General features: G+C 41.0%; 1 protein-coding gene across 2 annotated transcripts in view; it reads left to right on the top strand.

The window, feature by feature from the left end:
• The window catches only part of TRAPPC8 (trafficking protein particle complex 8), a 378,205-nt gene that overhangs the window by 145,532 nt on the left and 211,555 nt on the right, over positions 1-21,118 (top strand). For both annotated transcript variants that reach the window (XM_030213866.1, XM_030213855.1), the window contains 2 exons: positions 9,542-9,657; positions 20,078-20,228. In XM_030213866.1, the coding sequence (XP_030069726.1) occupies positions 9,542-9,657; positions 20,078-20,228 (267 nt within the window). The remainder of the gene's footprint in view (positions 1-9,541; positions 9,658-20,077; positions 20,229-21,118) is intronic.

The following is a 21,118-nucleotide window of genomic DNA, read 5'->3' as shown; positions in this document are numbered from 1 at the left end:
ATGTCTCCTTTCACCTTCCAGTGTTTATCCTCCCCTTCAAGCATCTCTGTTGTCTAAAGGAGGGGCCCAGGCCCCTCCACCATTGCTACGCCTCCCCCTTTCATTCCCTCTCCTCTTCTCTCTCTGCACAGTCAGGCATCTTTTCCCCCCTACCCGGCCCTGCCTGCTTGCTCCCTGCAATCCCCGAGGCACCCCACATGACTGTGCCTCCCTCTTTCCTTCCCTACCTCCCTCCACACAAGGTCAGGCTTTTTTTTCTCCACACATGGCTCTGCCCACATGCTCTCACATTTTCCCAAAGTCTTTGTACTGCAGCAGCAGCCTTACTCATCACCTCTCGCTTGGGCTACTGCAACTTGCTTCTCACAGGTCATCCACTCAGCCATCTCTGTCCTCTTCAATCTGTTCAAAAGTCTGCTGCACGATTAATATTTAGCCAAAGTCACTATGCCCATATCAGCCCTCTTCTGAAGTCACTTCACTGGCTCCCTATCCGTTTCCGTATACAGTTCAAGCTCCTCTTATTGACCTATAAGTGCATTCACTCTGCTGCCCCTCACTACCTCTCCACCCTCATCTCTCCCTAAACTCCTTCCCAGGAACTCGGTTCACTAGGCAAATCTCTCCTAATTGCACCCTTCTCCTCCATCGCTACCTCCAGACTTCGTTCCTTTTATCTTGCCGCACCTTATGCCTGGAATAGGCTTCCTGAGCCATTACGTCAAGCTGCATCCATGGCCACCTTCAAATTCGGGCTAAAGGCCTACCTGTTTGATGCTGCTTTTAATTCCTAACTTATCACCTGCTCGTAACCTTTATCTTGTCTTCCTCTCTTCAATAGTCCCCCTTTTCCCTGTGTGTCCTTCTGTCTGTCCTACCCTTATCCCTTATTTGTCATCTCTGTCCTGATTTAGATTGTAAGCTCTTTTGAGCAGGGTCTGTCCTTCATGTTCAATTGTGAAGCGCTGCGTGCGACTGGTAGCGCTATAGAAATGATTTGTAGTAGTAGTAGTAGCAGCATATTGACCCCTGATGAAGGCTTTATAGCCGAAACACGGACCGTGTAGGGTCCTAATAAATCCATTTGGAGTTTTCATTCTGTGAGTTTTGACTGGTTTCTTGGATTGGATTTTCTTCCACTCTGCATTCGTTCTCCTTGGTGATTTTGTGGAAGGTGTGAACCTCTTATTTTCTCTTCCCTGATTGGGAGCCATTGCCAGAGAATGTAGTAAAAGCAGTTAGCCTAGCGGTGTTTAAAAATGTTTGGATGGCTTCCTAAAGGAAAAGTCCATAGACCATTATTAAAATGGACTTGGGGAAAATCCACTGCTTATTTCTAGAATAAGCAGCATAAAATGTATTGTACTGTTTTGGAATCTTGCCAGGCACTTCTGACCTGGATTGGCCGCTGCTGGAAACAAGATGCTAGGCTTGATGGACCTTCGATCTGTCCCAGTATGGCAATACTTATGTACTTATGACCCAGGATATTCATAGACATTATCCAGATAGCACCTCTGAATATCCTTAGAGACTGCCTCAGTTCAGTCCAGATAGTGCCATGGGAGGATCCTGGGTGCTCCTAGAATTTATTCAAATAGTAGCAATATTCAGTCTATCACAGGGGTTCGTAACCCAGCCTTTGGGACACACTCTGCTAGGCAGGTTTTTAGGATATCCACAGTAGAGTGAATATGTATGAGATATATTTGCATGTCTCAAGGGAAAACGAGTCTCTACTTTAGAAAATATACTTTAGAAAATAACTCTTAGTATAAATCAAAGAGACAAGTTGTGTAAGCCCAATGCTCAGGGGCACATTTATCCTTGGAGGAAAAAGCCTCAAGAAGCACCTTTTCCACTATTTTAAGCAGAGAAAGGGCTAGGACTGTTTCATCACTGGCAAAAAAAAACCCTCCTGGTGTCAAGTTTCTTAACTTATTCAAATTACTTGTCTTTTAGTAATCACCAGGTCTGAGCATAGACGTTAACCCAAAAGTCTTGTTTGCATGCTTTATACTTCTTGACTCCATACATTTTGGAAACCCCATTTTGTAACAGTAAGCCACAAGTCACTTAGGATGAGTATCTGCCAGGTTTGCACAGCTGAACTGTAAGGTTTTTTCCAATTTTATTTGGGACAATAATTTAAACTGTTTCAAGTTGCCTGGAGGATTATCTGTGGACTGCAATGAAGTCTTGCTACAGTTTATTCAGGTCTTTGCTGTGACTGAGCCACTCGCACGTTAATAGTCCCTTTTGCTGAACCACTCCATTGTTGCTTTTGACCTTATGTTAAGTATCCTGCTGAAAGATGCATCTTCTCCCCATTCCCAGGTCTGTGGTAGACGAACAATTTATTGTCCAGGATTTGCTTGTTTTTTGCACTATCCTTCTTTCCCTTGATCTTCATAATCTTCACCGTCTCCCTTCTGCTGCATTGTATCCTCCCAACATACTGATATCAATGGCATGTGTGCTAGTAGGGAGTATGTTAGCAAGGCGATTTGCTGTATTAGGTAGGTGATGGATAGCCTTGAGATCAAATAGTTCTGCTTTGGTCTCATAAGACCACAAAACCTTTTCCATATGCTTGCATTGTCCCCTGAGTGTTTCTTCACAAACAATATGTGGCACATCATATGACTTTTCTTCAGCAGTGGCTTCCTTCTTGCCACCATCCCATAGAGGCCATATTTGTTGTGTGATATTGAAATAGTTGTACAGTCAGCAATTTTCCCAAAGTTAGTCAAAGACCTCTGTATTTCTTTTTTAGTGATCTTCGGTTTTACGGTAACCCCCTCTGCAGTTTCATTAACCTATGGCTAGACTTAGAGGATAGCCAGATCGAGGAATTGGCTCGGTAGTACCAAACTCTTTATTAAAAATTTCTGTACAACTTGTACAAGTAGCATATACTTGTTCAAAATGTCTCTGTTCACTTTACAATGATAGACCTGACAGCGCTCCAGGGGATATTAAACACATTAAAAAAATTTATAGTCTTCCCGAGTCTGTGCCTTTGAGTAACTTTATCGCAGAATTCTTCTAGCAGCTCTTCGTTCATCATGTTTAGACCTTTGCTTCAGATTCTTTATACAACAGAAGCAGTTTAATTCTTCATCCGAGAGTACTTTAATCAGCTTGGCTTCTGTGACTGGACATACGCAGTCTCTGTTTAGCTTATTGTGGGCCTTGTTGAGGTAATTTTGGGTTTATTATGACGGGTTGTGAAAACTTATGCAGTCAGTCTTCTGGTTGTTTAATTTTTGAATATTTCTGAATTTTTTTTTTTGTTGTTGAAAGTAGTGTGTTGTGTAGAGCAAGGAAACAAACTCTGTTGTAATGTATTTTGAATTGTATGTTTTTGACAGCAGAATGTGGAAAATATACCAGCATCTGAAGACTTTTACTATTCATTGTAATATGGGGTTAAGTGAAAAAAATCTTTAATGGCAACACAATAGATAGTAATTTTATTCAATTTCTTAGCCATAAGACTTTACCTGCAGTAAAGATTAAAAAAACAAACAGAAAAATCCTTTAATACAATACTGGAGCATTGATTCAGAGACCAATTGGAAAGTATACTGAATTGGCAATAATGTTTCCTGTAGCACAGTCATTATGTGGATGGGGAAGATTTGATTTCTTTTTGAGATTTTATTGAGTCAAAACCCAAGCTAATGTAATTGCTGGGAAAGGCAAGGTACTGCAAACAGTCCTTTTATAAGAGTGACTATTGTTAATTATTCATTTTCACTTGATAATGATTTATTCACTAATTTAGGAACTGGCTTGTATAGCATATGTTATTATCCCATCATTTATCTAAATCTTGTAAGAGAACGTGGGCTCTGTTAACTGTTTCCTGCTAGGATATATCAGGAGTCAGATGTCAAATAGTTATGTAGCACTCAGAACTGGCTGTGAAATTGGAGAAAAATATTACTTTGCAGGTGGGTGTTCGCATGGGCTGTGTTTGGGCGGAGCATGAGCAGGGTGCTCATTTACACGTGTAACCCGGGTTTGCTCTCCAACTAGCTCAGTTCAGGGTCCTTCATGCGGTCTGGGTCACAAATCCGTTTCCACCCCTTTTGATGGGGCTCACACACACCTCACTCCCAGTTTGCCTACAGTAGAGCTTTGGAGTGGGTTTAGAGATCTGAGGTATTGAGAATTTAAGAGAGCCTTAGCAGGGGTATTACTCTCAGTCCAGGTGCAATCGCCTTTTTTCTCACTCAAGAAATCTGCTCTGTACTACAGAAGTTTTATTTAATGCAAAATAACTTTACTGGAACTTCTGCAACCAGCAGTTAAGCAATTCTGAACGCCTCATGAATATTGTACATCCGAGACCATCAGCAATAATCTCAGCCACCACTGAGATATGGCAGTGTTGTACATATTAACTTAATCTTCTGTCCTTTAACCATCCTGTTTGTGCCAGCAATAAACCCAAGGCTGCTTCTGTTACCCTTGATCATCAATTGAACTCTTTCAGGCACAGACCCTTTAGGCTGTCCTCCTTCCCTTGATGCACCTCGCAGGGCTGCACTCTGGCCTTGAACAGGTTTCCCCTGCTCTGGTTCGTACTGCCAGGCTGAATTCTCCTTATCCACCTCAAGCTCTCTGTCTTTCTCAGTTGCCACTTATAGGAGTAGCAACTACTCCTTTACTCAGTCTGCATTTATACCTTTCACTCCAGGATCCCCCAATGCTCCCAAGGGTGCTGGCGGGGGTTACAGGCAACCAAAGACTTCATGTACCTCACGCCAATCCCTTTTATTATTGTCCAACTCCTCCCCTGTTGTCACTCACCACAGGGAACCAATCTCTGCAACTTCTCTGCTATCACTGCTGTCTTAGTAATACCCATATCATGGGGTATTACACATGCATATGTTGAAATACTATAATGTATGCACTTTAACAATCTAGACATGAACATTAACCGCTGAGAACGTTTTGGATTATGCAGTATAGAAAATTTTAAATAAATAAATTTACACCAGCCATGTGGCTGTTGTACAAAATTATGCCTAAAATATAAATGCATACCTTCTTTATAGAATGTACTCTAAATAAGCGTTCCCTTGTTACCTAGGAGTCGGTGCCCCTTTGTAGACTAACCCTCATAGGGGGTAACTTTATATCACGTCACAGGACTTAAAATAGATCCCTATGTTATAAAAGCAACATAGGCATATGTGTATCCAGGGGTGTGCTGGTAAATATTTAACAACGGGCTCTCTCCGGGCCCTGAAATTTTGGGGCGGGGGGGGGGAATACATGCCTCTCTCTCCCCTCCCTTGTGCGGGCACGCTAGGCATACCTTTGGTGAGCCCCACCAGCCAATAAATGGACTGCCACCATTCTCTGCTGCTTGTTTCTGGCTCTGAGCAGCATGATGGAACCTTCTTGCGCTTGCATGAAAAGTCCAAGCCTGATGCTCAGAGTCAGAAACAAGGAGCAGGGAGCAGCAGCAGTCTATTTACTTGGCTAGTGGGGCCAACATCACTGCCAGCAAAGTAAAAGAGAATTCAGGAGGGGGCCCAAGCCCACATTTTGGGAGTCAGTTGTTAAAGTAGCCATGGGGAGGCCTACTTTAACAACCGGCTCTCAAAATTCTTAAAAACTTCACAAACGGCTCTCGCGAGCCCGTGAGAACCCGCTCCAGCACACCACTGTGTGTATCTTTTATAAAACAGGCTTTCGGAACCATCTCCAATAGCATGCAAATGCCTACCATTTGCTCTTAAAAAAAACAAAACCCCAAAGATGTGATTGTGTGCATATACTCTGTGTGTACCTCGGTATGTTGTAGCTATGCTTCTTCTGTCCCAGACTACGCTCCTGGGAATGTCTGTGCGCAGATTGCATAAAAGTAGGCACACTTCCTTGCATCTACACTTCAGGTACATATTTGTCCATGTTATTTTCTGAAAATACTTTTCTGCATGTAACATAGGCTTTACCCATGGAAGAAGCTTTGTAAACTTTGCTATAAAGGAGTTCAAGTAGCATAAGCTTGAAACTTCTGAGGTACAGCGTCAGTCATTGAGGCTTCAGCACTAGCTATTGTATTTAGGGAGGAGAAAAGGTGATGGAACATGAAATTACATATTAAAAAAAAATAATCTGCAAAATGTGATTTGGGGTATGAAAATTAAATTGCAAACATAGTAAGCATTATGCACTGCCACAGATCTTTGTACAATCTCCATGCCCTTCCATCGACCATATAGGTTCATAACACAAGGTTCCCACAGAAAATTAGCATTGCAATGCAGTAATCAATGAGCTTGAAAATTACTGCCATGTTTAAATTGTGGCAGTGCTGATTCAGGTGGGGATATATGGCTATGTGATGATTGCCTGGCTGGAGATGCATGTTGTATTCACTGGGAGATATAAAAAAAAACAATCTCCAGGAGGAAGTGACATTGCCTGACAAAATGGCTACATAAGCTGTGGGCTCTACCTTAATTCCAAGTATTTCTGTGAAATCCCCAACATTGTAGAAGCGATCCTCATAGTGATCAGCAGTTACGGCACTGGGGTACGCCTTTTCCGTGATTTGGAGTGAGTTCCAAATGCCATGTGATTGACTTAAAGGAGTTGTTATGCAGCCGCGGCAGCCCAGGAAAGCTGTGAGAGCAGCAGCAAGGCAGAGGTCATCGTGTGTGGAGCGTGCGGATGTGGCAGTTTCGGTGGTGACAATAGCCAATCTGGGCTTGGCGCAGACACAGTGGTAGAGCTAAGGCAATGGATGGTGAACATTATGAGAGATTAAAAAGCAGTCTGGGAGGAAATTGCCAGTGTCGGGCGGAATTAAGAGCTGAATTGGGTGACCTGGGGCACCACATAGAGGACACCGAGCACAGAGTGTGAAAAATTACAAGAGGACCTTATGAGGCTGGGAGCCTAGTTATGTAAATGGCAGATGACATTTAACGTGAGCAAGTGCAAAGTGATGCATGTGGGAAAGAGGAACCCGAATTATAGCTAAGTAATGCAGGGTTCCACATTAGGAGTCACTGACCAGAAAGGGGGTCTAGGCATCATTGTTGGTGATATGTGGAAACCCTCTGCTTACTGTGTGGCGACGGCTAAGAAAGCAAATAGAATGTTAGGTATTGTTAGGAATGGAAAAGAAAAATTATGACATTACAAAATATGAAGATAAAGCGAACGTGCTAAACAATTATTTCTCTTCGGTGTTCACAGAGGAAAATCCTGGAGAAGGTCCGCGGTCAGCTGCCGAGGGAACGTCTGGGAATGGAGTGGATACTGCGCCATTTACGAAAGAAAGAGTTTATAAAGAGCTTGAGAATCTGAAGGTGGACAAAGCTATGGGGCAGGATGGGATACATCCCAGGATACTGAGGGAGCTCAGGAAGGTCCTGGCGGGTCCCCGTAAAGATTTATTTAATAGATCTTTAGAGACAGGAGAGGTTCCGTGGGATTGGAGACGGGCGGATGTGGTCCCTCTTCACAAAAGTGGAGACAGGGAAGAAGTGGGAAACTACAGACCGGTAAGTCTCGCATCAGTGGTAGGAAAAATAATTGTTCGCTCCTGAAAGAGAGGATAGTTAACTTTCTAGACGCTGACGGGTTACAGGACCCAAGGCAACATGGCTTTACCAAAGGAAAATCCTGCCAAATGAATCTTATTGACTTCTTTGACTGGGTGACCAAAGAACTGGATGAAGAACGTGTGCTAGATGTAATCTACTTGGACTTCAGCAAAGCCTTTGATACGGTCCCCCACAGAAGACTTGTGAATAAGCTGAAAGGGTTGAACTTAGGACCGAAAGTGGTGAACTGGATAAGAAACTGGTTGACCAACAGGTGGCAGAGGGTGGTGGTAAAAGGAATCCACTCGGAGGAAAGGAAGGTGAGCAGTGGAGTTCCTCAGGGGTCAGTGCTGGGGCCTATTCTGTTTAATATATTTGTGGGAGATATTGCTGAAGGGTTGGAAGGAAAGGTGTGCCTTTTTGTGGATGACACAAAAATAGCCAATAGAATGGATACCCTGGAGGGAGTAGAAAAGATGAGAAGGGCTCTCTGAACCTTAGAAGAATGGTCGAGGGTCTGGCAGTTAAATATAATGTATACAATATTACCAATTTGGGTGCCTATGCTTCTACTGACTGGTATGTGAAAATTCAATAAGATATTCAAGTAATACCAGCATTATATACACATTATCTGAACAAAAAATGTTTGTTGTATAATATTTTTATATTTTTATTTTGCAGTGCTCAGTATGTGTTTTTGTGCCTATACCATTTGTCATGGTAACATCAGCACTTCAACTAGAAAACATCACAGCACTGGCCAGCCTCCCTTCACCACCCTAATTAAGTGCTGTAAATTATAAAATGCGGGAACTGGATGTAAAGTCCACTTATCTCAAATCCATGTGGCTTTCAATGTGGTAAAGATGAAAGGTAGAGCCCTTGTGGTATTGTGCTGCTAGTAACCGTGATAATCATCGTGTTTCTGCTCTGTGGTTTAAAAACTGTTCTTCAGTCATGGAAAGGAGTAAAAAAAAAAAGGAAGAAGAAAAATAAGTAGGAAGGAACAGAAAATAATTAAAGGGAGACTGAGCAAAAAGGAACAGAAAATAATTAAAGGAGACCCACAAAGCATGATGTGACTATGCAAGTGTCATGTGTAGACCTATAGATAGAAAAAAAACCCCAAGCAAACCAAAAACAGTGTGATCAGACTGGTGGACATATGTAAATGAAGTGATGGTGTAATAAGACCAGTGGACATATGAAATGTGTGAACACAAGAGTACGACCAGTGAGCATATGAAGCGTGGTGACTGAAGTGTAGATGTATAAATGTGTGGATATGAGTAAGATTAAAAAACAGTGAACTTCCAGGGACAGCAAAATACCAACTGTACCTGAATGTAACTTTCCTTGAGCTACTACCAAATCCAAAATCTCTTCCTTCTGTAAATTATGGTTGGCCTTTCCGATAAGTCATCCTTGCATATAAAGTGCGGCCTAGACTTCTAGAGCTGAGACACTAGACATTCATAGAAAACATTTCACCATAATTGTTAGATTCCTTTCAAATGCATGTTTGCTTTTACTTTTTGGGACACGTGGTTATTGATTTTGATTGCTTTGACTTTCTTCTGTGTCATCTAAAATTGTCCCTCAAGGGTATGAATTAGAGGAAAGGCACTTAAAACTATTGTTGTTTTGCATGTTTGTCACAGGTCCATGGAATGGAAGTATGTATACAAAGATAGAGAGAATATCATGAAAATATTTGCCCTGTGCATGTTCTGCATTTGATGGAGAAAGGGGACATGTGCTGTTGGGGAGATTGAGGCTACATGTGCGGACCCACCCCCCCTCAATCAGTTTTGTCATGTACTTTCACCAGTATTGAAATGTTGCTTTCTAATACTTTAATTTGTGCTTCATTTTTCTTACAGTAGCTTTCTATGTAGGTGGTAATTCTTAGATAATTTTACTTTATCAAATTTGCCTTTTTATATTTTGTTTTTCAGTTAATATCAAGGAAGGGTTTAAGTCGTTCTCTATTTTCGGCTACTAAGAAATGGTTCAGTGGTGGTAAAGTCCCAGAGAAAAGCATTAATGAGTTGAAGAATACTTCTGGCCTGTTGTGAGTAAGGATTCGTTATTTTTTTTCTGTCTTTTATTTTAAAATGTTTCTCTAAGATCATAATCCTTTGTTGTACTAGATAATAGAAATAAAAAAAAAAGGAAAATAAGATAATACCTTTATTATTGGACTAACCTAATACATTTTTAATAAGCTTTCGAAGGCCAGAACCACTTTTCTCAGGTCAGGACAGTAAGAGCAAAAGATATCATAATATATAAGTGAAAAAAAAGCAATCTAATGACAATCTCAAGGGGAAAATTGAGGGGGGAGGGAGAGTAAGAAACGTAGAGATGGGTGATCAAAAGGTGACAAAGCAGTATAATTTTATAGTTTATAATAACTGTTCCTGCTAAGCCAGTGGCTCCCAAACCTGGTCCCGGAGGCACCCCAGCCAGTCAGTATTTCAGGATACCCACAATGAATATTCATGAAAGAAATGTGCATGCACTTCTTCCACTGCATGCAAATCTCTGTCATGAATATTCATTGTGGATATCCTGCAAATCTGATTGGCTGGGGTGCCTCCAGGACCAGGTTTGGGAACCACTGCTCTAACCTGAACATGAGTCTCCCCCTCCCCCACCTACAATCCTATCAGCAAATTGGGAGGGGGGGTTGGTGCTGTTTCACTATCACAATAGTGAGGAAAGCCAAACTGCAAGACCAGGGAACCTTCCTGTCCCTAGCATTGCAAACACAATATTGAAGCACCCCCCCACCCCCACACACACACACATACATACTGGCAGCAATGCATTAGGAGGACTCTGGCCCAACTTAGAGGGAACAGTGTTTATAATGTGCTAGGAAACGTGTATCTTTTATGTCTTATCTCAGGGGTGGGCAACTCCGGTCCTCGAGAGCCACAGGCAGGTCAGGGTTTCAGGATCTCCACAATGAATATGCAGGAAATAGATTTGCATACCATGGAGGCAGGGTATGCAAATAAAGTTCATGCATATTCATTGTGGATATCCTGAAAACCTGACCTGCTTGTGGCTCTTGAGGACCGGAGTTGCCTACCCCTGTCCTATCTTATTGATGTCAAACTACTTGATCATTTTAACATGAACAATCTTATGTTCCTGGAATAAGCCCTGGATTAACCATTAAGCAAAATAAGAACTTGCTTAAGGGCATTAAGGGAAGAGGGGCACCATAAATTTTTTTTCCCTAGTTATCGTGCCTTTAACTCTTTCACAGCTACACTCAACTTTAGTCAGATGTTTTAGAATTGTCCTTATCTGCTGCGTTCAACTTTAATCTACATTATTTAAATAAAAAAAAAAAAAAAAGATTTTCTTTGGTATGGTGAGTGACTAAATTTTAAAAGTTTGGTTTGAAGTTGTTAGATATCACTTTTGTTTCCATCTCAGTTGATTTTGTTTAACAGACTCTTAACCTCTCTATTTTATTTTATTTTTTACTGAATTTTTTTTTCTTTTACATAAACGAGATCAGTTATAGTGAACAAGATGTAAAACCGTTAAGCAATGATAGGGCCAAGAGACACCATTGTTGGGCTGTGCTTAGGGCATCAGTTGGTCCTAATCCGGCCCTGCCTGGATTTTTTTTTAAAATTTCCTCTTAGTATTCCGATCATTGATGAAGTGCTCCCCTAAAAAATTCTTAATCACAAAGATGTCATCTAGGTTTGTCTTGGAGGCAATTTCTCCAAATGGGTTAATTTTGCACATGAAAAAATTACCAAAAGGTCAAACCATAAAAATATTTGTGAAAATGAGAAAACACTACAAAAGCACAGCACACACATCAAAAAATTAGTGGAGAAAAAAAAAAAAAGAGTCCTCAGCTATAACACGAGTTAATAAAATAACCACTTGCAAGAAAACCATCACAGGGGTCTCTGGAAAAAAACTCTACTAGTAGCATAAATCATGCAACATCAAGAAAATGTGTTTTAAAAAAAAAAAAACAGTGCTTTTTCAACATCCCACAAGTAGAATAATTACTCAGCCATGCCACTCAAATGAGGAAAAATATGAACACTACTTATCAGAGGAAACGGTCCATCCACAAAATATTATCTTCAATATCATCAATGATGAAATCAGGAGAGAACACTGCTCCAAACAATTACTTCAAGATGGCACTAAGTCACTGAGAGACACCAGAGACCAGATTTTAAAACCAACGTCACAAAAAAAGCTCTGCCCACACAGGAACTATCTATTGGTTAGACCCAGAACTAAAATAACATAATCTATTCAACTCTCAGATTCAGCCCCAAAGGTTCTACATTATTTAAAAAAAAAAAAATCAACTTCTGTTCATTTTGCATCAGCAATCTCTTATAGTTCCTATGATGAGAAAAATTCAGTACCTGTTTCAAGTCTGCACACCTCAGGTGAGAGAACATGCTTTGCAGAAACACAATGGAAAAGTATAGGAGCTGACGTCATAATGAACGGGACATTTAGCCAATATATAATACATTTCAGGGGCATTGAATTACATAAACAACCCCATTGATTGACAGGTGGTATGTTGCATCAAGGTATATTTCTTCCCAAATCTAGAATCCATAAAAGTAGACGGTTCCATCATAACAGGACACATAGAGCAATGGCCACACTTACGGTGATCACCAATGGTTCTTGAGCAAAGAGTCTCTAGAATGGCCAGTCTAGGACACTAGTACCTAGCAAGATCCCAAAAGAGTAAAACAGATTTTATGCTGCTTATCCCAGAAATTAGCACTGAATTTTTCCAAGTCCATCTTAATAATGGCTCATGGACTTTTCTTTTTGAAATTATCCAAACCTTTTTCAAATCCTGCTAAGCTAACTTCTTTTTCAGAGTTAATCGCTTGGGACTGACACCTCTATGATTAATGCCATCTTTGTACTTCTCTTTTTCTTTTTAACCACTGTGTCCAGTTTTCTTGCATCCAGGTTTTTTTCCCAGTCTGTCGGGATGGGAAATATCCTGTTTGATCATAGCATCTTCATTTTCAACGATTGTCTTAGTCATGATCCCAATGCTTTTCTGGTACATTGATGTTGTAATTTTTAGTTTTTCCAATGAATGAGTTGTGCCACCAAAATTCTCTGCCATCAGCACTTTGCAGCCAGCTTCACGATGAGCAACCGTTTCCAGCTCTTCTTTATTATATCTACAAATAAGTTGTATCAGTTTTTTTCTATGCTTGCTGTGAATCATGTTATCCGTAATCTACAGTCCTGAGGTTCTGGAAGCCAAATTTAGGCTCTTAGGAAGAAAGCTCAAATCCAGATTCTCTAGGGTGGTGTTTTCTGAAATACTACCCATTCCACGCACAAGGCCCAAGAGACAGACAGAGCTCCGGAGTCTTAATGCGTGGATGAGACAATGGTGCAAGGAGGAGGGTTTTAGTTTTGTCAGGAACTGGGCAACATTCTGAGGAAGGGGGAACCTATTCCGAAAGGATGGGCTCCACCTTAACCGGGATGGGACCAGGCTGCTAGCATCATCATTTAAAAAAGAGATAGAGCAGCTTTTAAACTGGGAACGGGGGGAAGGCCGACAGTCGCACAAAAGCGTATGGTTCGGAATAAGGTATCTTGCAAAGGTATCGCCCAAACAGGGAAGACAGGGTTTCTTGAAAGTGAGGTTGCAAAAGGTACTGTAGTGAGTTCATGTCCTTAAATAAAGATAATAAAAACCAGAAAAAAGGTAGTAAAATAGTTCAACATGATGTGATAAGTCTAGCTTGAAGTGTCTATATGCAGATGCTAGGAGCCTAAGACATAAGATGGGAGAATTGGAATATATTGCACTGAATGAAGAAATAGACATAATAGGTATCTCTGAGACCTGGTAGAAGGAGGATAACGAGTGGGACACTGTCATACCGGGTTACAAGTTATATCGTAGTGATAGGGTGGACCAGATTGGGGAAGGAGTAGCATTGTATGTTAACGAGAGGCTTGAATCAAATAGATTGAAAATTCTGCATGAAACAAAAGACCTCTTGGAATCATTGTGGATCGAAATTCCATGTGCAAAGGGGAAAAGAACAGCGATAGGGGTGTACTACCGTCCGCCTGACCAGGATGACCAGACGGACGCATGTTAAAGGAAATTAGGGAGGCAAATAAATTAGGCAACGCAATAATAATGGGTGATTTTAATTACCAATAATCCAAAAACAATTCTACAATTAATTATGAGTGTTCAAGGGAAGATGGAAATCAATTGAAAAAAGGTGGAGAAAAAAAAGACCTCAGTGAAAACCGGATGCACCTCTTTGTAAAGGACACACCTTTTAATTAGAGAGGGAACCTCTTAATCATTAGTCTTGTAAAAAAACTCCACTTTATTAACTTTCATATTTATCATGCCATCTCACCCTTATAAACATTCATATAGGGCGGACACGCAATGCTTCATATCCAAAAAAGTCCAAATGTATAAAAATTACTTATCTTGGACGGTGGTTGTTTCCATCTATGCAACTTCACGAAGTGGGGCAGACGTCACGGACACTGAAGACTCGACTTATTGAACATAGACATTGCATACAGTCAAATAAAATGCATGAACCTATGGTGACTCATTGTGTAGATAAACAGCATGACTTTTCGGAGTTGAAATGCATGGTATTAGAGCAGATTCAAGTCACGGAGAGAAAGGGAGACATCAGAAATGTGCTGTGAAGAAAGGAGCAGAGGTGGATTTTCACATTACAAACTGTCATACCGAAAGGTTTAAATATATCCATCGAATGGAAAGCGTTCTTGTGAATATACGTCATAAGAACGGAATGACGTTACACGCTGTGTATTTAATCTGGAAGGTTCAACTAAAACGCCGACCGCCATTTCTATGTAGAAGCCAGAGGACAGTATGCTGGCGAGTCAATTGTTCTTGGAGGTGTTGAACTAACATATTTTCCCCTGAAGCAGCCGGACAGTGGCGAAACAGGGTTTCCCTGTCGGGATTTATTAAAGGATAAGATAAAGAGAAATAGAAGAAAATACTTCGTGAAGTTGCATAGATGGAAACAACCTCCGTCTAAGATAAGTAATTTTCATACATTTGGACTTTTTTTGATATGAAGCATTGCGTGTCTGCCCTATATGAATGTTTATAAGGGTGAGATGGCATGATAAATATGAAAGTTAATAAAGTGGAGTTTTTTTAAAAGACTAATGATTAAGAGGTTCCCTCTCTAATTAAAAGGTGTGTCCTTTACAAAGAGGTGTATCCGGTTTTCATTGAGGTCTTTTTTTTCTCCACCTTTTTTCAATTGATTTCCATCTACCCTTGAACACTCATAATTAATTGTAGAATTGTTTTTGGATTATTGTGGATTGAATATTCTACCTATTCCGATATTTTAGAGTGATTTTAATTACCCCCATATAGACTGTAACATCGGGGCACGCTAGGGAGGTAAACTTCCTTGATAAAATAAAGGACAGCTTTATGGAGCAGCTGGTACAGGAGCCGACGAGAGAAGGAAAAATTCTAGATTTAGTCATTTGTAGAGCGCATGATCTGGTACGGGAGGTAGTGGTCAGGGGGCCGCTTGACAACAATGATCATAACATGATCGCCTTTGAAATTTGCTTTCAAAAAGGTAAGCATAGGAAGTCAAATATGTTAGCATTTAACATGAAAAAGGAAGCTATGATAAAATGAGAAGAATGGTAAAAAAAAACTTAGAGGAGCAACTGAGAGGGTAAGAAACCTACAACAGGCGTGGATGCTGTTGAAAAACACCATCCTGGAGGCCCAGGCCGAACATGTTCCACGTATCAGAAAAGGAGCACGGAAAACCAAATGACAGCCGGTGTGGTTAAAAAATGAGGTAAAGGAGGCTATTGGAGCTAAAAAGGAATCCTTCAGAAAATGGAAGAAGGAACTGAATGAGGAAAATAAGAAGCGACATAAGGAATGTCAAGTCAGATGCAAAGCGCTGATAAAGGCAAAGAGGAATTTTGAAAAAAAGATAGCGATAGAGGCAAAAACTGATAGTAAAATTTTTTTTACATACGTTAAAAGCAGGAAACCAACAAAAGAATCGGTTGGACCGCTGGATGACCGGGGTGTAAAAGGGGCGATCAAGGAAGACAAAGAAATAGCAGAAAAACTAAATGAGTTCTTTGCTTCGGTCTTCACCAAGGAAGATTTGGGTGGGATACTGGTGCTGGACAGGGTATCCGAAGCTGAAGAGTCAGAAAAACTTATTGAAATATCTGTAAATTTGGAAGACGTAATGGAGCAGTTCTGCAAACTGAAGAGTAACAAATCTCCCGGACCGGATGGTATTCACCCTAGGGTACTGATAGAACTAAAAAATGAGCTGGCAGAGCTACTGTCGCCAATGATCTATTCCTGGCTAAATCCAAAGGGCTCTATTCTATCCTCCTCGATCTTTCTGCTGCTTTTGATACTGTTGATCACAGCCTACTCCTTGACACGCTGTCCTCACTTGGAGTTCAGAATTTTGCTCTTTCCTGGTTTTCTTCTTATCTTTCACAGCGTACTTTTAGTGTATACTCTGGTGGATCCTCCTCTTCCTCTATCCCGCTGTCAGTGGATGTACCTCAAGGATCCGTACTAGGACCGCTCCTTTTCTCCATCTATACTTCCTCCCTTGGTGCCCTGATCTTATCCCACTGTTTTCAGTATCACCTTTACGCTGATGACTCCCAAATCTACCTCTCCACACCAAAAATCTCGGCAGAAATCCAGTCCAAGGTATCTGCCTGTCTCTCTGACATTGCTACCTGGATGTCTCACCGCCACCTGAAGCTCAATGTGTCCAAAACTGAGCTCCTTATCTTCCTACCTAAACCAACCTCTCCCCTTCCCCCATTCTCTATTTCTGTAGACAACACACTCATTCTTCATGTCTCATCTGCTCGTAACCTTGGGGTCATCTTCGACTCCTCCTTCTCCTTCTTTGCACATATTCAACAGATTGCTAAAACCTGTCGTTTCTTCCTTTATAATATCGCCAAAATTCGCCCTTTCCTTTCTGAACACGCTATCAGAACCCTCATCCACACTCTCATCACCTCTCGCTTAGATTACTGCAACTTGCTTTTCACAGGTCTTCCACTCAGCCACCTCTCTCCTCTTCAATCTGTTCAAAATTCTGCTGCACGACTAATATTTTGCCAAAGTCGTTATGCCCATATCAGCCCTCTCCTGAAGTCACTTCACTGGCTCCCTATCCGTTTCTGTATAAAATTCAAGCTCCTCTTATTGACCTATAAGTGCATTCACTCTGCAGCCCCTCAATACCTCTCCACCCTCATCTCTCCCTACACTCCTTCCCAGGAACTCCGTTCATTAGGTAAATCTCTCCTAATTGCACCCTTCTCCATCGCTAACTCCAGACTCCGTTCCTTTTATCTTGCCGCACCTTATGCCTGGAATAGGCTTCCTGAGCCATTACGTCTAGCTCCATCCCTGGCCACCTTCAAATCCGGGCTAAAGGCCTACCTGTTTGATGCTGCTTTTGACTCCTAACTTGTCACTTGCTCGTAACCTTTAGCTTGTCTTCCTCTCTTCTATAGTCTTTCCCTTTGTGTCCTTCTGTCTGTCCTACCCTTATCCCTTATTGGTCCTGTCTGTCTGTCCTGATTTAGATTGTAAGCTCTTTTGAGCAGGGACTGTCTTTTCTTCATGTTCAGTTTTGAAGCGCTGCATACGACTGGTAGCGCTATAGAAATGATTTATAGTAGTAGTAGTACTGTTATTGATTTGTAATATATCCTTAAAATCGAGCGTGGTACCGGAAGATTGGAGGGTGGCCAATATAACGCCGATTTTTAAAAAAGGTTCCAGAGGAGACATGGGAAATTATAGACCGGTGAGTCTGATGTCAGTGCTGGGCAAAATGGTAGAGACTATAATTAAGAACAAAATTACAGAGCACATTCAAAAGCATGGACTAATGAGACAAAGTCAACATGGATTTAGTGAAAGGAAGTCTTGCCTCACCAATCTGCTGTATTTCTTTGAAGGGGTAAACAAACGTGGACAAAGGTGAGCCGGTTGATATTGTGTATCTAGATTTTCAGAAGGCGTTTGATAAGGTCCCTCATGAAAGACTACAGAGGAAATTAGAGGGACATGGGATTGGAGGTAGTGTCTTACTGTGGACACTACCTCCGGTTGAAACTGGTTGAAAGATAGGAAACAGAGTAGGATTAAAAGGTCATTATTCGCAATGGAGAAGGGTAGTTAGCGGGGTCCCTCAGGGATCGGTGCTGGGAGCTCTGCTTTTTAACATATTCATAAATGACCTAGCTGCAGTGTGGTAAATTTAAAACGAATCGGAGGAAATGTTTCTTCACTCAACATGTAATTAAACTCTGGAATTCGTTGCCAGAGAATGTGTTAAAGGCGGTTAGCTTAGCGGAGTTTAAAAAAGGGTTGGACGGCTTCCTGGAGGAAAAAGCCATAGAATGTTATTGAATGGATGAGGGAATAATACAGTATTTCTAGGATGGGCGGGACAAATTGCTTGTTCTTTTGGCTGCTGTCAGTGACAGGGTGCTGGGCTCGATGGACCCTTACTCTGTCCCAGCATGGCAATGCTTTTGTACTTATGTAACTATGAATGTCATTATCTTTAGGTTTCAGTTCACCTCTTCTTAATGATGTGTTCAGGCTTGATCCACATATGGTTCTTGGAATAATATTTTATATTTCCCACTGTGTTTATGTATTTGCCATTTGTTGTACCTTTTGCTGATCAACTTCTTTAAAGAGATTTTTCTCTTGCTGTCCTTATTCTGTTGCTTCCATTTCTGTACTTAACAGGTGGATTCTCACTCATTCCTTCTGTTTGTCGGAACACCTACCCAAGTATAATGATGGAATTAGATTCTGCACACTTGCTCTCGTACCTCAGCACCTTTTGGCTGCTATTAATCCTGCTATTCCAGGTGTCCACCACTTTTGCACTAATGAAGTGTTTTGATCTTATTTCCTCTCAGCTTTCCTCTCTTCCATTGCTTAATTTGTAGACAGAAAAGAAGTTGAATTGTGGAGCTGGGGGATGGACGGGTGGGACGGGGCAGGAACAATAGGAGAAGAGAGCTGGATTATGGAGTTAGTTACTGCACTTTGCTGTGCTCCAGACTCTGTTCCTCCCTTCCTGCAGCTTCCTGGAAGGGAGAAGCTAGAGCCAAGTACCCTGATATTCCAGAATCCAAAAGGAGGATGTAGAGTTGCGTTCTAGGTCATTCCTGTAGAAATTAAATCCTGCTCTCTCCACCTTTTATATCACGATCATTTATTCTATAATTTATTTCCTTTTTTTTTCTTTAAACAGAGGACCTAAGGAAAATTTATTCTTTGAAACACCACCTAAATAATGAGCCTTTAAAGTCCTTTCTTCATGCTTTTGTCTTTGTACACTTGGATTGTTGCAACTCTCTGTATGTCTTCCGCTGTATTCTGTTAAACGCTTGCAACTTACACAAAATAAGGCAGTTAAACTTCTGCAAAATTCTTCTCGCTTTTATCATGTTACCCCTTTACTATAGCTGTACATCACTGGTTGCTGGTTAATTTTAGAACTGAATTTAAAATTCTCTTGCTTTACAGAGCCTTACATACTGATTTCCATTTATCTTTCATTTGTATTTGTTCCATTCATTCCTTCCCGCACCTTGTAGTCCTCTAATGCCAGTTTGATATCAGTTTTATCTTTTACTGAAGTTTCTTGATTCTTCTTGTTCAGCAGTTTTTTGCTGTGTTCCTTCTTTGTGGACCTCTATTCCTCTAGAATTCCAGAAAAACCCTCGGAGAAATTTAAAATTTTACTTATGATGCGTTATGCCAGCAGGCATTCTTGATCACCTACTACCTTATTTTTCAACATTTTTATTATACCCTTTTGTGCCCCATATTTATTATTTATCATGAGGTAATTTTTGTTCTGTTTAATTTTATTCCCTCTTTTGTTTGTGGTCTTGTCTGTTCTAATCTGGACTATTTATTTTTGTGTGTACTCAGATTTTTCTCCAGTGTCGTGAACCGCTATGATGATCTTGTGAATGGCGATATATCAAAACACTTTAAAAAAAATGTCTTTTATTTTTGTTTTAGCTGACTAAATTGCACTTTCTCATATTTCTCCTTTCCATTCTGCCTTCCAGCAAGTATGTTTGGAGTTCCTTAAGCTTCTCTGACTGAGGTTTGTCCTGCAGACAATGCATCATTTGGCAGCCTTTCTGAATTGTTTCAATGTCATCCATACCTTTACATGTCTCCAAAACTAAATACAGTACTCTGGATTGAATGTCACTAGTAATCTGTGCTTAATATGTTCTATCTTTAAATTTTTTTCAGCAGTTTTAGAATTAATATACTTCATGGGCTAGCTTTTTAAAATAAATTCACAATATTCCTCATTATAAAACATTTAGCAGCATATATGTATTTGTAGGTACCCACCAGAAGCACCAGAGTTACAGATAAGGAAGATGGCAGATCTGTGTTTCTTAGTGCAGCATTATGACTTGGCATACAGTTGCTATCACACAGCAAAGAAAGATTTCTTGAATGATCAAGCGATGCTGTATGCAGCTGGAGCTCTGGTAAGTTCATCAGCAAAAAGGTAAAGATGGTTCCTTGTATGCAAGTACCAAGTCATGTACAGCTTAAGGGGATTGCCACTTGTTTGATGGTTTATTGACAGACTTTTAGAAGGATGGTTTGCTATTGCTTTCCCCAGAGTCCATCAGTAATTGGAAGAAAACAATGTCAGGATCTAGGGATGGAATGTCTTGTAAACTTTTTGAATGCATGTTTTTGCACTGGTTTAAGAACGCAGAGAATAAAAAAAAATATTCATAGAGATTCTTGAATTTTTTTTTAACTTCCTTTTCATCCTGCCAAACCAGTTCAGACCAATGGGTTGTGTTCACTTACCAGGAGATTGAGGCAGAGAAGCTGAACTTGACATTACAGTATAAGGAGTTATGCAACTTGGAACTAGTCAGTATTTCTCTGCCTCCAGCAGATGGTGCTGGTTGGACAGGTGCAACAGGATTTCTTTAAGCAGGCCTACTCCCCAGGGTGCAGTCCACAGCCTGTGCCCTCGAGGTTGAGTCCATTGGCTGTGCTTCATTCCCAGGGATCAGGCACAGACCTTTTTCTTGATTGAGTGTGGAGATGCTTTTTTTTCCCCCCTCCCTCTGTGCCTTGAGCTGTGGTTTTTTTGCTCAGTGAATGGTACTGGCAGAGAAACCATTTGGCCTTCGCTGGTTGAGGCAAGCTCTCTTATTACAGGGGAGCTATGCTAGTGCTGCCGGAGGTATCTGGTCCCTCTGCCAGTGTCTGTGACTCTGGCACTGGTCAATGGGTTCACCTTCCAAAGTGTGCTTGAGTAAGCTGCCCTTTCAGGGGTGCTTGAATTTTGGGGGAAGATTGGACATCTTGGTGATTGATTTTGGAAAGGTTAGGCCACAGAGGCTCCCAGAAGGTA

Source organism: Microcaecilia unicolor, chromosome 1 (assembly GCF_901765095.1).
Source record: "Microcaecilia unicolor chromosome 1, aMicUni1.1, whole genome shotgun sequence".
Taxonomy (NCBI): Eukaryota; Metazoa; Chordata; class Amphibia; order Gymnophiona; family Siphonopidae; genus Microcaecilia; species Microcaecilia unicolor.
This window is presented reverse-complemented; position numbering and strand designations above follow the sequence as displayed.